The sequence below is a fragment of the Ylistrum balloti genome, unplaced genomic scaffold (assembly GCF_031769215.1).
Source record: "Ylistrum balloti isolate Yb309-2 unplaced genomic scaffold, AGI_CSIRO_Ybal_v1 Utg370988, whole genome shotgun sequence".
NCBI classification, from domain to species: Eukaryota; Metazoa; Mollusca; class Bivalvia; order Pectinida; family Pectinidae; genus Ylistrum; species Ylistrum balloti.
Window position 1 is genome coordinate 470,858 of NW_026782553.1, and position 17,359 is coordinate 488,216.

Sequence of the window (17,359 nt, forward strand, 5' to 3'; positions counted from 1 at the left end):
TGATGGGACAGTCAACCATTTTATATTGTCATACTATAGAACACCTCTGGTGGGGTATCAGGATGATGGGACAGTCAACCATTTTATATATCATACTATAGAACACCTCTGGTGGGGTATCAGGATGACAGGAGACTCAACCATTTTATATATCATACTTAAGAACACCTCTGGTGGGGTATCAGGATGACGGGAGACTCAACCATTTTATATATCATACTTAAGAACACCTCTGGTGGGGTATCAGGATGATGGGATGTAGGAGAAGGAGACACAACATTCGAAGGTGTCAACGTTTAAGTGTGAGAAAGGTGGAAGGGATCCAGCACATTAGTAAGGTGTCAGTGTGGACATGTGAGAAAGGTGGAGATAGTTTTTTTGTGGGAAAAAGATGGAAAGGATCCAACATGTTAGGAGGATGTCAGTGTATTTGTGAGAAAGAGGTAGAATGGATCCAGTATGTTAGGAGGATGTCAGTGTATTTGTGGGAGAAAGTTAGAATGGATCCAGTATGTTAGGAGGATGTCAGTGTATTTCTGGGAGAAAGTTAGAATGGATCCAGCATGTTAGGAGGATGTCAGTGTATTTGTGAGAAAGTGGTAGAATGGATCCAGTATGTTAGGAGGATGTCAGTGTATTTGTGGGAGAAAGTTAGAATGGATCCAGTATGTTAGGAGGATGTCAGTGTATTTCTGGGAGAAAGTTAGAATGGATCCAGCATGTTAGGAGGATGTCAGTGTATTTGTGAGAAAGAGGTAGAATGGATCCAGTATGTTAGGAGGATGTCAGTGTGTTTGTGAGAAAGTTAGAATGGATCAAGCATGTTAGGAGGATGTCAGTGTGTATGAGGGAGAAAGTTAGAAAGGATCCAGCATGTAAGGAGGATGTCAGTGTGTTTGTGGGAGAAAGTCAGAAAGGATCCAGCATGTAAAGTTAGAAAGGATCCAGCATGTAAGGAGGATGTCAGTGTGTTTGTGAGAAAGTTAGAAAGGATCCAGCATGTTAGAAGGATGTCAGTGCATTTGTGAGAAAGGTAAGAATGGATCAAGCATGTTAGGAGGATGTCAGTGTGTTTGTGAGAAAGTTAGAAAGGATCCAGCATGTTAGAAGGATGTCAGTGTATTTGTGAGAAAGTTAGAATGGATCAAGCATGTTAGGAGGATGTCAGTGTGTTTGAGGGAGAAAGTTAGAAAGGATCCAGCATGTAAGGAGGATGTCAGTGTATTTGTGGGAGAAAGTTAGAAAGGATCCAGCATGTAAGGAGGATGTCAGTGTATTTGTGAGAAAGTTAGAAAGGATCCAGCATGTTAGAAGGATGTCAGTGTATTTGTGAGAAAGTTAGAATGGATCAAGCATGTTAGGAGGATGTCAGTGTATTTGAGGGAGAAAGTTAGAAAGGATCCAGTATGTTAGGAGGATGTCAGTGTGTTTGAGGGAGAAAGTTAGAAAGGATCAAGCATGTAAGGAGGATGTCAGTGTATTTGTGGGAGAAAGTTAGAAAGGATCCAGCATGTAAGGAGGATGTCAGTGTATTTGTGAGAAAGTTAGAAAGGATCCAGCATGTAAGGAGGATGTCAGTGTGTTTGTGGGAGAAAGTTAGAATGGATCCAGCATGTAAGGAGGATGTCAGTGTGTTTGTGGGAGAAAGTTAGAAAGGATCCAGCATGTAAGGAGGATGTCAGTGTATTTGTGAGAGAAAGTTAGAAAGGATCCAGCATGTAAGGAGGATGTCAGTGTATTTGTGAGAGAAAGTTAGAAAGGATCCAGCATGTAAGGAGGATGTCAGTGTATTTGTGAGAGAAAGTTAGAACGGATCCAACATGTTAGGAGGATGTCAGTGTGTTTGTGGGAGAAAGATAGAAAGGATCCAGCATGTAAGGAGGATGTCAGTGTATTTGTGAGAAAGTTAGAAAGGATCCAGCATGTTAGAAGGATGTCAGTGTATTTGTGAGAAAGTTAGAATGGATCAAGCATGTTAGGAGGATGTCAGTGTATTTGAGGGAGAAAGTTAGAACGGATCCAACATGTTAGGAGGATGTCAATGTATTTGTGGGAGAAAGTTAGAACGGATCCAGCATGTAAGGAGGATGTCAGTGTATTTGTGGGAGAAAGTTAGAAAGGATCCAGCATGTAAGGAGGATGTCAGTGTATTTGTGAGAAAGTTAGAAAGGATCCAGCATGTTAGAAGGATGTCAGTGTATTTGTGAGAGAAAGTTAGAACGGATCCAACATGTTAGGAGGATGTCAGTGTGTTTGTGGGAGAAAGATAGAAAGGATCCAGCATGTAAGGAGGATGTCAGTGTATTTGTGAGAAAGTTAGAAAGGATCCAGCATGTTAGAAGGATGTCAGTGTATTTGTGAGAAAGTTAGAATGGATCAAGCATGTTAGGAGGATGTCAGTGTATTTGAGGGAGAAAGTTAGAACGGATCCAACATGTTAGGAGGATGTCAGTGTATTTGTGGGAGAAAGTTAGAACGGATCCAGCATGTAAGGAGGATGTCAGTGTATTTGTGGGAGAAAGTTAGAAAGGATCCAGCATGTAAGGAGGATGTCAGTGTATTTGTGAGAAAGTTAGAAAGGATCCAGCATGTTAGAAGGATGTCAGTGTATTTGTGAGAAAGTTAGAATGGATCAAGCATGTTAGGAGGATGTCAGTGTATTTGAGGGAGAAAGTTAGAAAGGATCCAGTATGTTAGGAGGATGTCAGTGTGTTTGAGGGAGAAAGTTAGAAAGGATCCAGAATGTAAGGAGGATGTCAGTGTGTTTGTGGGAGAAAGTTAGAAAGGATACAGCATGTAAGGAGGATGTCAGTGTGTTTGTGGGAGAAAGTTAGAAAGGATCCAGCATGTAAGGAGGATGTCAGTGTATTTGTGGGAGAAAGTTAGAAAGGATCCAGCATGTAAGGAGGATGTCAGTGTATTTGTGAGAAAGTTAGAATGGATCCAGCATGTTAGGAGGATGTCAGTGTTTTTGTGGGAGAAAGTTAGAAAGGATCCAGCATGTAAGGAGGATGTCAGTGTGTTTGTGGGAGAAAGTTAGAAAGGATCCAGCATGTAAGGAGGATGTCAGTGTATTTGTGAGAAAGTTAGAAAGGATCCAGCATGTTAGGAGGATGTCAGTGTGTTTGTGAGAAAGTTAGAATGGATCCAGCATGTTAGGAGGATGTCAGTGTGTTTGTGAGAAAGTTAGAAAGGATACAGCATGTAAGGAGGATGTCAGTGTGTTTGTGAGAAAGTTAGAATGGATCCAGCATGTTAGGAGGATGTCAGTGTGTTTGTGAGAAAGAGGTAGAAAAGATCCTGTATGTCATGAGGTATGATGGTGTGTCCCAAACAAAGGCGAAAGAATTGTTGGCTGTCATAGTTCTATCACCAACACTAAATTTAATGAATCTGTGCTACAGGTATCTTGGGCGACCATACCTAATCAACGACAGCAAATTTGACATGAGGATTTACGTGTATGTCAGCAGCTATGACCCACTGCGGGTGTACGTGTTTGAGGATGGACTCGCAAGATTTGCCTCATGCAAGTAAGTACTAATTCCTTGTTTTATTAGTAATGAGTGAGATAAGCTGTCTTGATTCGAAAATGTCAGCATTCTGTCACTCGCACATGGGAACTGTTTTTAGGCATTATGTTTACTTCTTAGAATTTATAGACCTGAAGAGGTACCTGCTGTTGTTTGTATGTGGTTTTATGAAGCTACACTTATGAGAAGGTGATATGTATTTGTAGGAATCCTGGTGAGATAAATTATAGCCCATTAAATGTCTATCTGTATTATATACTAGTGTAACAGTGGTAATTTTTCCAATGCCTCTGCTAGAATTTGAACCTTGGACCTCTGGTGAGCTGTTGTCTTACACTCAATTGATCAAGCCTATGAGTAGGTCTCTCTAGCCAGTATATACCAGGGTTACACTATGTGTATGATGTAGCTATGCCACTTCTACCGTAATCTGTTATCAGCTTTGGTAAATGAAGTTATCTTTTCTCAGGTACTCTTCATCCATGAAGAATCTCAACAACAAATTCATGCATCTCACCAACTACAGCATTAACAAGAAAAATGATGATTACCAGGCCAACGGTGATGAGAAACTGTGTCAAGGTCACAAGTGGTAAGCTTCAAAGGTCATAGAGGGAAAAACTTAACTAAATGCAATAAATTATCAAAAGGTGACTTTTAAGACCATGAATACCATAAATATAGAAGTAATGGAAGGATAGAGAGTTGTAATAGATCCATGACAAATTGTTAGACTGAAAGTCTAAAGCTCTTTCAACTCCGTCTACATGGTAAGTTTGTACCAAGGGCAAATGCATCTACCTTATGTGTCTGATTAATACTGAATTACAAACTGATGTAATAAGTTCTGGTTAAATATTCTTTTCTTTTTTTTTTTGATGCAGTATAAAGTCTAGACTGGTTTTTTGTTAGCAGTTGAATAAATAAAATCCAATTACATCAGGCAATGATAGGGAAGTCTCCCAGCCCGACTTTTATCGGCAGCACAAATAAATAAAACAACAGAACGAAAAAAGGTTCAAAAGGGCAGAAAAACTACAGAAAGTATAATGGGATACAGATTAAGCATTCTTTTTCATCTCGTAAACACCTGAAATGGATCAAGTGTAAAGATCAAAACATTTCACTCAAAACATCAAAAGCAGTTGATCAATAAGAACAGTATAAGGTTCATTATTATGTAATAGGCGTTGATCTGCCTGTGTATACTGTTTACTAAACAGGTACTGCTGTCTTGGTTAATGTTAAAGTTCTCCAGTGTAAAGTTAACAAACTTATATAGAAAATAAAACTCCTGATTTTACTTTCTACCATTTGGAATGGTAGCTTGTTGCTGATAGATTCATAACCTTGGACTGTGGACAAGGAATCCATAACTGACTACAGAACAAAGTATCCCTGATAGAGTATAGAACAAAGTCTCCCTGATAGAGTATAGAACAAAGTATCCCTGACAGAGTATAGAACAAAGTATCCCTGACAGAGTATAGAACAAAGTATCCCTGACAGAGTATAGAACAAAGTATCCCTGATAGAGTATAGAACAAAGTATCCCTGATAGAGTATAGAACAAAGTATCCCTGACAGAGTATAGAACAAAGTATCCCTGATAGAGTATAGAACAAAGTATCCCTGATAGAGTATAGAACAAAGTATCCCTGATAGAGTATAGAACAAAGTATCCCTGATAGATGTGATGTCGAGTGAGTCCAAAGAAACACAAACTAAACGCCTTTAATGCTTTCCTTTATTACATATACAAAGTTCCTAGTTCCTATAGCCATAGTTCACAATCATCACAAACACAGTGTAGGGGTTCTTGGTTGCACCTAGCTTGCGCCCCAACCTGCGGTAAAAAACTGAAAAATACAGAAATTAACCTGTCCTTAGCACATATTTTGCCTTTAGAGCCACAAAACAAACATATTTCAACAAAATTAATCAAATTTCAAACGTTTAAACCGTATTAAAGTTACCTCATGGGTCACCTAAGCCTTGCTAAATCCGTAAGTCTGTTTCCACTTTCATTATATTCATTCCACGATGTACAAAGAATGCAACCCTGACCTGACTACCAGAGCAGACGGACAATATAAAACTAGCGTTTCACTACAATAGAGTATAGAACAAAGTATCCCTGATAGAGTATAGAACAAAGTATCCCTTTTAGAATGAATTATATTTAATGACAATTGTTGCTTTACTATCACATTATATTCATTATGTAAGCAACTGATCCTTGCATATTGCTGCTGTAGCTGACTTTTGAAGTGTATGTCACCATCTTTCAGATAAGGATTTGTAGGCAGGTATTTCCAAAAGACATTGCCAGGGTATATGGATTTTTAATTGGTAAAAAAATCTACAGTAAATGTGTGTTATCATTGTATATTGAGATGGACCTTAAGGGATTTGTAACTTGTAAACCTGTATTAATGATTGTTTTCACAGGGGACTAAAGGCACTGTGGAACTACATGAAGAGACAGGGTGTCAACACAGCCGCCATTTGGGAAAATATAAAGGATCTAGTCATCAAGACAATCGTGTGGTACGTTACTGAACCAACTATCACTGACTGTATCACTGTAAATACTGAAATGTTTCATGGAAATATTTATTTATTTCTATAACTTGATTTATCACCACACGATTGCCAATGCCTGTCAGGACCAGGTCTTAGTTCTAATTAAATCAATTTCAGTTTTTTTTTTCTTTCCAAACATAACCATGTACTTGATATTTCTCAAAATGTTTTCGGCCATGTAGATATAAATTACCTAGATTTTTTCTGAATACAGTGATAGTCTATATAATTGCTGGCTGCTTTTTTTTGCAAGTCTTCCATCATGGGATTTGCGAGAAAGTTGCTTCCAGTGATGGACTGTATAACAGGTTCACTTTGCCACAAACAAATTTCACCCATTTGGTATCCAAACCAAATACATGGCTATTGCTCTACCATTGTCATGTAATAAGCCCACCTCCCTACTTTTAGTTCCAGGGAATACTTAAGCTCCCAAGCCCTATTGCAGGATCAATACTATAAGCTTAACAGAGGCTGGATAAAAATTGATTGTCTTATTATATAAATCTGCTGTGAGATTCCTTTATCACAGCTGCAAGATATGTATGTTTACAGTGCGGACTCACCAATCAACAGTATGATTAAGGCTAATGTGCGTAGCCGCTACTGTATACATGAACTGTTTGGGTTTGACATCTTACTGGACGAGAACCTGAAGCCATGGATCCTGGAGGTCAACATCTCTCCAAGGTCAGTATTATCTGTTCAGTAATTCTGGATTTATAATCATCTACATTGTGTTTTATTAGTTTTGGTGGTTGGGGGGGGAGGGGGGGTATCTCGGTCAGGCTATATCTCCTACAGTTCTTGTCACTGGCACTTCATACTTGGGGTATAGCTCTAGATTGGTGTGTCATGTACCAAGCGTTGGTCACTCTGCCCTTTATTTTAATCTTTGGGCTACATCAAAGAAAAAGTTTGTTCATGAGCTGTTTACTCATCATTAACGTGCTGTACACATTCATTCAGTTTGCAAAAAGGTTATCTTTCATACTAGTATGAAATTAAAAAGTATTCCTAGCAAAGCTTATGTAACATGACAAATGTTCAGGTTATTTGGACTAAAACTAAAGTGATTGATATGTAAACGCAGTGGGTGTATTAGTTAAAACCTTCATTTTCAAACTTGAATATGTATAAACTTTAGCCCCTTTTTTCACCCTGTTTGCAAAAGGGTAACATGGGGAAGACTTTACCTTAAGAAATAAACGATAGAAATTTCTATGAAGGGATAATTCATATGAGACATGTGTGCTTTGTTACAATTTATATATTAGTAAAGCAAATCATTAACCTTTATCAGCATGTGTTATACATTACTTTGAAGGTCCAGATAACAGAGTGAAGGTCAGATAACTGACCACCCTTAATCATAGAAATAATGACATCTGTAATAACTGACTTTTCAATTTATATTTATATACATTTGAAATAGGATGTTACTTTTTTGTCAGTTTACATTCCAACTCCCAGCTGGATATCAATATTAAGGGACAGATGATTAGAGACCTTTTTAACATCGCTGGTTTCCGTATCCCTGAGAAAAATGATGTGGTTGTCCATACCAACCAGCCAACCACTTCAGACTTCAGTAACCATGTCCCTTCCAATGACTACTGTATGGACAAACGCTTGTTTGCCCAGAACCACTCACCGGATGAGCGGAGCAAGCATGCATACTACAGCCAGCGACACCAAGACGAGGTAATTTGGTACATTCATGTTGTGCTACCCTTTAAAACATTTCATCTGTGTAGACTTCTGTAGTTATTATTTTATGATAGAGAAAAAAATCTAGATACTGTGCAAGGACAAAAAAAAAAAAAAAAAAAAGGTGCAGTTGTTGAAGTGACAAGATTCTAGAATTTGGCTCTGGATATGAAATTTTTTATGATTCTTGGACTGCTTTCTCTAACCTTTATTACTTACATAATAAGGAATGGACAAAGATTTTAAGACATCACCTACCAGCAGAAATTACAAACTATTAAAACTTCTATCACAAGGATTTCATACATCAGGCTGGATCATGCCTCACCTTTGCTTATAACAATGAAAGTAAAAACCCAAACAATTGCGGCAGTTCTTTTTTTTCAGTTATGACTGAAGATTTTCTTATGAATGTTTGTTTTAATTAATAGTATCAGGTTTACTTCTGTAGTTCTGCACCCTCATGCTAATTGTTACAAAAAAATTAATTTTAGCTGTTCAGATAATTGGTATTGTTGGTGAATTTCAGCAAGTATTGCAGACAATCTTGGACGTATTGACACCCGACGACATAAGAATATTGACAGAAAGTATTGACGAGGACAGTCGCAAGGGCTGTTTCCAGCGTGTGTTCCCCACTCCAAGCACACACAAATACATGCATTTCTTTGAGACACAACGCTACTACAACTTACTGTTGGACCAGTATGTACAACGCTTCAACAGGATGGAACAAAAAGGTATGGATGAAGATCACAACATACTGGTCAGATATATGGGGACAGTATATGATAATAGATATCAAATTTTGTGAAAACGACCTATTTCCTTTTAACAATTCTCACCAAGGAATTTTTACTATATAAGCCTGGTAATTTGTATCATATATAGCTCTTTTGTAGAGAAACATGTTGAGTTATTTATAAATTACTCAAACTACACACAGAGGTAACATCAGTTTAAAGGGTCTGTTATATGTAATGAGATTTTGAACTGATAACGATTACTAACATTAAGAACACCACACACAGGTAACATCAGTTGATATGGCCTATCACTAACATAAAGTACATTCTGGTAGCTTGTTAATGACACAATATCTGAATATTCCATGTTTTATAGGTATCGCTCTGCTAGAACTTTATTGTGATGAAGGTGTACATCTCCAAAATCCAACAGACAATCCATATCACCAGGTAAGTGCTTAACAGTGACAATTAAACAGTGTGTTACACACAGTATTGTACTAGTGGTAATTAAAGTTGCTAATACTGTTCCTTGATTTGTAATAGTTACAGCAGATTAACTTCAGATGTTTTATGTTTTTGATGACATATTACCAGCGATAATATAAACAAATCTTTTTAAAAAATTGTAAGATCACTACAACCTTTGTCCTTTCAGTGGGCCCCACCAACTTCAGGTTTGAACAGTTTCCGCGGTGAGCCGCGGATGCAAAGTGCACCACAGCCAAAACATGACATTCGTGCTGCCATGCATGTGAGGTCGAGGTATGTGAAGGCGGAGCCAGTATTCCTCGAGCTGTTTGTCATGAACTTCATGTATCTGTCACAGATACTCATGCCATTTTCGTTCCCTCGCCAGGGTGTTACAGGGTCCATAGCAGATGATACTTAGGTCACAGGGTCCATAGCAGATGACACTTAGGTCACAGGGTCCATAGCAGATGATACTTAGGTCACAGGGTCCATAGCAGATGGAATTTAAGTCACAGGGTCAATAGCAGATGGAATTTAGGTCACAGGGTCCATAGCAGATGGAATTTAGGTCACAGGGTCTATAGCAGATTGAATTTAGGTCACAGGGTCTATAGCAGATTGAATTTAGGTCACAGGGTCTATAGCAGATTGAATTTAGGTCACAGGGTCTATAGCAGATTGAATTTAGGTCACAGGGTCTATAGCAGATTGAATTTAGGTCACAGGGTCCATAGCGGATGACACTTAGGTCACTGATTCCATAGCAAGCAACACTCAAGTCACATGGATTAAAGCAAACAAAGCTTAGGTCACATGGTCTAAAGGAGATATCACTTAAGTTTCAGATTCCATAGCAAACACTACATAAGTCACAGAAAAAATGGCAGACATCATTTAGATAACAAGTACCATAACAAATGACACATAGTCAATGGATCATTAGACAATAAGGTGAATGATATGACATCTTTACTCCAAGTGAAGTAAGCTTGGTTTATGTAGCACCTCATCAGCCTGCATATAGTCAAATTTCTGTGATTCCAAATATTGTTTATCTGTGTTTAGTGGAGGAGGTTATCGGAGGAGTTACTGAGATATGTGTATGTTTGTATAGCTTTCTATATCTGTGCCTCCACTGATATTTACTTCTATAGCAAACCTTTATACACCTTCATCACAAAACAAATGCCTATATATCAGAGAACATTTTTGAGATACAATGTTGGTTTTGTAAATGTATTTTGTTAAAATGTCTTCATGAAGACTGCCTATGGTTGATTGTACCTATATTTATATACACTGTCTAACTCGGCTGTTGTTATGGTTACCTTTTACTTTTGATTTCTTCCGAAAGTGGCTTTACTTGTTTATAGGTTAGCATAGATTTGAAGCTCAAACTTCATATCGGCTGTGTATTTTTTCTGGATGAAAAAGTTGCCAAAATAAGAAATACCTCCCTGTTTCCATGGTTATTTTGTTATCTTTATCGTACAGTCATTGCCAAAATCAGTTTCCAAATCAAAGTTTGTGTATGAAATGAAGAGTGGTCTCTCTGGGGTGAAAATTTGTACAGTATCAATGTAATTTTTTAAAAAAAATGTTTCTAGATTGTATATAATTTTTAAGTTTACCAAAAGTGTGTTGAACCTTGCTAGGAATAGATTGTCCAGACATCAGTCAAACAATGCATTATAAACTCACCAAATAAACCAAATGTCATGTTCATTTTGTTTCGGTTTGATTTTAGCATTCGCAGAATTTGAGCATGTTGGTTTTTGGTGAAAATGTGAGGATTCTGACCTCTCGTATTCTTGGCTTTTGATATTGTGTATATACATACATGTGGCTGTTTATGACTGAGGTAGTGATATCATAGGTAGCTAGTTCATGTACATATATTTGTTTATGGCAGAGATAGTGGTATTGTGGGTACCTGATAATGAACATGTATTTGTGACTGAGGTAGTGATATTGTAGGTACCAGGTACATGTATTTGTGGAAGAGATAGTGGTATTCTGCGTACCTGGTACATGTACATTTGTTTGTGGCAGAGATAGTGGTATTGTAAGTACCAGGTACATGTATTTGTGGCAGAGATAGTGGTATTGTGGGTACCTGGTACATGTACATGTATTTGTGACGGGTAGTGATATTGTAGGTACCTGGTATATGGATATGTATTTGTGTGTTTGTTGTAAACCTTGGTTTCTATTATAAAGATGTACCTAGTGTATAACAAATGTATTACATTGTAGCTCCCTAGTGTTTCCAGCATATATATCTCTTGGTGCAAAATGTTCAGCATATGGCTCTGTGGTTCTGTATGTCCAACAAAACTCCTTACTATTTGGTTCTTTTATGTTTTTCATAGCTCTGTGATTCTGTATGCCCAACAAAGCATTTTTGTTCCATTTTCCAGCATAGTTTAGTGGTTACATACCTTAGTTTTGAATGCCAAGCTTAGCTCCTTGGTACAATATGTCTAGCATAGTGTATTCAGCATATCTCTCTGTTACACTATACAACTTCTTGTTTGTATGTTTCACAAGAGTGTGGCTGAAGTTTTAAAGTTTGGAGTTAATGGAGATACAGCTAGGTGCTACCACAATTGAGAAAAAAAGCATTATACCTACTCCAGTCCTTGTCATATTTCAAAGGATTTATATTTTGATGAAATGATTTTTTTTAGGATACATGATGAAAGCAGTTGATACTGTAGTTAATGTTTGCTGGAAATGGAAATGTTAATTTAAGACATGTCTTACTCTGCACATTTTCAAGGTTACAGCTGTGAAAAGTAGACTTGCGTTGGTGATTTATAACTTGTATTGTAACTGTCTGTGATAAATGGTTTTTATTGGAATATGAACTGAAACGTGTACATCCACACTCTATCAGCACTTTCCCTGTAGTATAAATGTGATTGGTGTATTTGTAATATTGGTCCTGTATGATTTTAAACCACACTGAAAAACTGATGTAGGTGTCAACAAGTTTTCAGACTTTCTTACACCTATAGGATATAAGGAAAATTATCACTCTTCTATCAAAACAAATTGTCTTCTAATACTGGTCCATTCTATAAATACATGTACTTATATATTCACTCAGTGTTGTGTTGTATTGTGTTGTATGTTCGCTCAGTGTTGTCATTTGTAGCTGTTGTATTTGAACAAGTTTGTGTACAGAGAAATATCATTGCAATGTTTCAGAATGTCATTTTGTCATGATAACGATGCAATAAAGATGTATTAAGCCAGAAATTGCATTTACAAATTGTAAATACTTATATAGATTTTGTAGTTTCTGAAAAAAAGAGACTGCCTCCTAGTCAACAGGTTTATTGTTTGAAGGTAATGTATAGTAGTATATAATACAGACATTCTGAAGTCATTCTTTGTGACAATATAACTTAGTGATTGTTGATTGGCTCCTAAGTGTTGTCATGTGATGTACAGTGTAACCTTTATGTGTATTACACACAATGATATCCATGTACCCACCGTCCACATATAAGTTTCATGTTTACAGATTTCGTCCGGAGGATGTTTATTGCTGGGGGTGTGGGAATGAGTAGGGGGTTAGGGCCTTTAACATAATGTTTTCAGACAAAATTCATCTTTACCGGTTACCTGACAAGGTGGTAGGAACAAAATCAAAAGAGTGGCTAATTATCTACAATGCACTGATTTAATTTTCTAATCTGCATGCAGTGGTTATTTAAAAAACTTTTAGTTCAGTCAATTTCTTACTTTGGCTTTGATGCTTGCAGAAGTCCTTTGGCTTTGATGCTTGCAGAAGTCCCTATAAATAAAACTTAAGTCAATGCTCAATGTTTTGATTTCTTCTCAGATTTGTTTGTAATGGAAATCAATCAATCTTGTAGAAAATGTTGTTAATATAATCCTGGGAAATTAAATTGAGTATTTTCTGGGGAAAAAGTGAACAAATTCATTTGTTGTGATAGAAGGGCTATCAACAAACTCAATCTCTGGTCCTGCAGAGTTAGGCAGATTTTCCACACCTTGCTTGCATTGGCTGAAAACACTGATAACTTGTTTCCCACTGATTTATCAAGTTTTGTTGAAACTGAGACTTTTGCGAGTCGTACACTGAGCCACCACACAGATCCTATTTTATTTATTATTGTACTTTTGCTATGATTTGAAATGCATGACGAATGATTGTTTATGGTTTCGTTTTGTTTTTTCTCTCACTTTCCATGTAGTGTATCAACTTCACAATTGCCGAAAGTGTCTAAAAAGCCACCTCGAGCCCCTGCCGTAGCAATCCACAGCCATAGAACGGCATCCCAGTCTAGTAGTGCATCATCAATGACTTCACCTGGGGAAACAACGCCTATTACAAATTACGCAAATGTTGCATCATTATCAGCCACTAAGTCTAGATGACTGGCGGTCCGTCTGCCCCCTCTCAAGGACCTCTTCAACGGTAATGTGCCCATGTTCAACTCCAAACGCTATCAACGCCACCATAACACAAAATCAGGACTCACAAGCCGAAGCTGTGAGTCCACCCGCAAACAACCACCTCCAAAGAAAGTTGTTAAAAAGAAGAGCAGCAAATCTGTGCAAATGGAACAGTTCTTCTCCTGATTGGGAAAACCTGTTCTTTAGTGCCAAATTTAACTGACAAAGTTGATTGTGATCTCTTCTGTAACTTGCACACATTTGAAAGTTTGCATGACAGCTTTAATTTTTTAGTGGTTTTTGAATCTTGGTACTTTGTGTTGGAGTAATAAACAAGCATATAGGAGACATCACAATATGAAAGGCTCATCGCCTGGGTGCTCATTGTCATCATTTTCATTCAAGCATATCATTTATTTATTCCATAATGCATAGGTAATGTACTTAAATTTTAAAAAAACTCTGAGAAATTCACTGTGAATTGTGTAAATTTTTCTTTTATGTTATCTATACTTTGTCCAGGTTTTTATAATTTGATTGTGATTAATTAAGATTTGCACAGTGAGTTCAACAGGTGACTCACATATAACGTAGGAAGAATGGAACATTTGCCATTGTGGTAATCATCCTGTAAAATTTATGCATGAGAATCTAATAGTGAAATGCAATACTTTGAATAAGAAAGGTGAAAATTAATATTTTTTTAACAAAAAATAATAATGATAAAATAATAAGTGAAGAGGAATATGTTTTGACGCGATATTTTCTTCCTCTGCTGTACTTATTACTTTCATTATTTTATCTTTTTTGAAATCTTGATTTTTTTTTTTCTTTACATAAATTTGATTTATTGTAGGAAGCTTAACTTGACATTCTAAAAAAATTTAGTTTTTCTTTTAAAAAAGTTACATAGAATTTCTCAGAATTTTATACAAACCATACCTCATGATGTACATGTATGTTGTTTATTTTTGTGATTCCCTGAGGCTAACATGACAATTGTTTCTTGCCTAATAAGTAAACTCCAATCCTACAGATACACTAAAGCAGTTTATGCCCTGCAGGCCAGCATAATATCAAACTTGTCTGGCTCCTGATTTCTCAGTTGAGTAACACTTTGCTATGACTTGAATTTTTTTTTATAAATATTTTACTCATCAAATCAATTACTGGTATAACTGAATTCTATAGCCAGCCCATTTGGTTACAGATTCCAATGAAATAAAGATGGCTAATCAGTTAACAAACCTCAACGTCACTGATCATTGTATAACAGTAACACTCTGTTGATGCTTTGTTCCCATACAGGCATGTCTGTCAGTAGCAATGTCTTCTAATTTTGCATGACAATGCATGAATCTTACCAATAGATATTTGTTTTAATGTTCTTTTTTTATTTTGATGATATAAGTACAAGAAAAAAAACAAATGAAAAAATTATTTCACAATCAGTCTGAACATTATAAGGAAAAGAACAATTGCTTTGGATCAGATTGTAAGACACAAAATGTGTGAGGTATAACATGGGTGCTGGGACCAATCTTACCAGAGGGATCAACTATGACATTCCACAGATAGGGATAAAGTTATGTCCCTTTAGTATTTTGGATGATGTGATATGGTATTTAGTTCCTAATTATGTTGATAAGCTTACAGCTGATGGTATATCAGAGACACTTGTTGTCTTGATAAACTTTTACAATTATTGGCAAGCAATTTTGATGCATTAAGAATGTAATTGATAATTTCTGATAATCTTCGTAATTTTTTTTTCTCAAAAGCTTCCTCTATATCCTGTCCCAGAGATGTGCAAGTAAACACTTCTGTAATTTATTGCCCACATTCAAAAGATGGAAATTTTACCAATTTTTTCCTATAAATTGTGCATCCAATGGTAAAATCGATAAAACATTTTCTGTTGCATTACTGTAGGTATTGTGTAGATCTGTAGTGGAGATGGTATGTATTAGACCATTGGTGTGAGGGAACAGGTTTATGTCAGTTCCAGGGACTTGCATTGTTAAAACTGGTGCTGAAATACTGCATTGTGTGACCTGCATCATCCCATTATTTTTTTTTTGTTATGTTTTTTTAACTTCAAAGTTTATATTATATCTACTCTGACTTGTGCATTACGTACCTCAGCGTAACATTGGCTCAGGCAGTATTTAACAGTGTAATCCATGTTACTGAGTGCAATCAAATGTTTGATTCAACTTTTAAAATGTTCCAGTACTCGGTAACAAAACACGGTTTTAGAATTGGTGTTGGGTTCTTTTCTTTTTCTTTTCTGTTGTATTTTATTGATATTGGTAATTGTGAAAAACTTTTATATCAAATGACTTGCGACTTGTTGTAGTACCTGTTTATATAAGTTACAGTGAAGTGAAAAATTATACTAGCAAATTTTGAAAAATTTTGGCAGATATACAAAAGACGAATTTCTTCATAATGTCGTTTTTGAAAATCCCTTTTTTTTGTGAATGATAAAGATACATTTTTATTTTATGAAAGAATATTTTTGATGTTGTGTAGACACTTATTCTGTTTGAAATTCCTACCATCAGATGTGTGGAATGTCGTAAAGCATTTTGAAAATATCTAAAAGATTTTTTTTTTTAAAGAATTCTGTGATAGCTGAATATACTATGTATTTTAAACACAAGTGTATGGAGCTATACTCTGAAATGTGCAGGGTTTTCACAAACACATGTACATCCTGTTTTTAGTGACAAATAGATAGCATTTGCTCATAATTTCTTACATACAAGGTTAGTAATCTCAAATTTTTCAGTATTAGATATTAAGTTGCTTTTAGTGAATGCACACAAATTAGAATCTCACGAGGTAAAGATGTCCTTTAGATCAATGATTGACAGGGTATTTTAAACAATATTTTATTCTATACGAGGCAGTAAATTTTTCACAGTAGATTCTGACTATCAATATTACGAAGTTTAACAGGGTATTTCCAGGTTGTCTCAGAACTCTATTGATGTCTAGGTTTTACTGAACTAACAAATTGAAAAGTTATCAAATTTTTAAAGAAATATTAAGGCAACCATCACATAAAGACATAGAATGGAATGTTGCAAGGTTTTTTGTGTAAAATGGAAACTAGTTCAGTATTTGGATATTTCATATAAATCGCTGAATATTGTGTCTTTTTTAGTAGGATCCAATATGACAGGGGACTATTATGTGTAGATATACATGTATAGATTAGCTTTATTTGACTGTGTCGGAGGTGTGGAGCCTAACGGTCAATAATACAGAAATGCTGCATCCTATTTAAGCAAACACACTGCTACAGTAAATTTCATGTTTCTAAAGATTCAAAATAATCTTGACATTCTAAAATTGATTGAACAACTAGCTCAAAAATGTGCAGAATTAAGAACAAGATTTTCTGAAAATCAAAATTGCTAAAATCAGTAGACTGAGTCAGCTGTCTACATTGTACTACTAATACATAACTGCCGTAACTAAAAGTTTGGTTTCCAAAGGTGCTATCTGTTTCAGCTTTTCTTTTTCATTTTTTTTCCTCAAAACACATAAGACATTTCATGATCATCTCTCATGTCAATGGTATGATGCACATGTCTGTGATGTCGGAACAACTGTGATACTGTGCTTCATACAATCAACTTTATTTTTCCATCAAAAATCTGCAAAATGCAAATTTCCGTTGAAGAAAAAAGGGGGAAGACGGACTAGATTAGGCATTCATCAGGTCAGAAAGTGATCTTTTTATTTATTTATTCATTTTTAACCACTGTATTTATATTTTGCAAACCTTTTGTATTGTATACTGTTCTGTTGCATATATGACTATATGACTGTTACATGTGTAGACCTTTGGGGTATATTTTAGTTATA

At 36.1% G+C, this 17,359-nt stretch overlaps 1 protein-coding gene across 1 annotated transcript in view; it reads left to right on the forward strand.

Moving 5' to 3' along the window:
* Positions 1 to 13,556, forward strand: part of LOC132559877 (tubulin monoglutamylase TTLL4-like) — a 32,988-nt gene extending 19,432 nt beyond the window's left edge. The window contains exons 7-15 of the mRNA XM_060224508.1: positions 3,405 to 3,533; positions 4,003 to 4,125; positions 5,985 to 6,083; positions 6,675 to 6,809; positions 7,574 to 7,823; positions 8,359 to 8,569; positions 8,952 to 9,025; positions 9,234 to 9,340; positions 13,279 to 13,556. Coding sequence (XP_060080491.1) covers positions 3,405 to 3,533; positions 4,003 to 4,125; positions 5,985 to 6,083; positions 6,675 to 6,809; positions 7,574 to 7,823; positions 8,359 to 8,569; positions 8,952 to 9,025; positions 9,234 to 9,340; positions 13,279 to 13,462 — 1,312 coding nt within the window. The 3' untranslated portion in view covers positions 13,463 to 13,556. The remainder of the gene's footprint in view (positions 1 to 3,404; positions 3,534 to 4,002; positions 4,126 to 5,984; positions 6,084 to 6,674; positions 6,810 to 7,573; positions 7,824 to 8,358; positions 8,570 to 8,951; positions 9,026 to 9,233; positions 9,341 to 13,278) is intronic.
* The last annotated feature ends 3,803 nt before the right edge of the window (positions 13,557 to 17,359 follow it).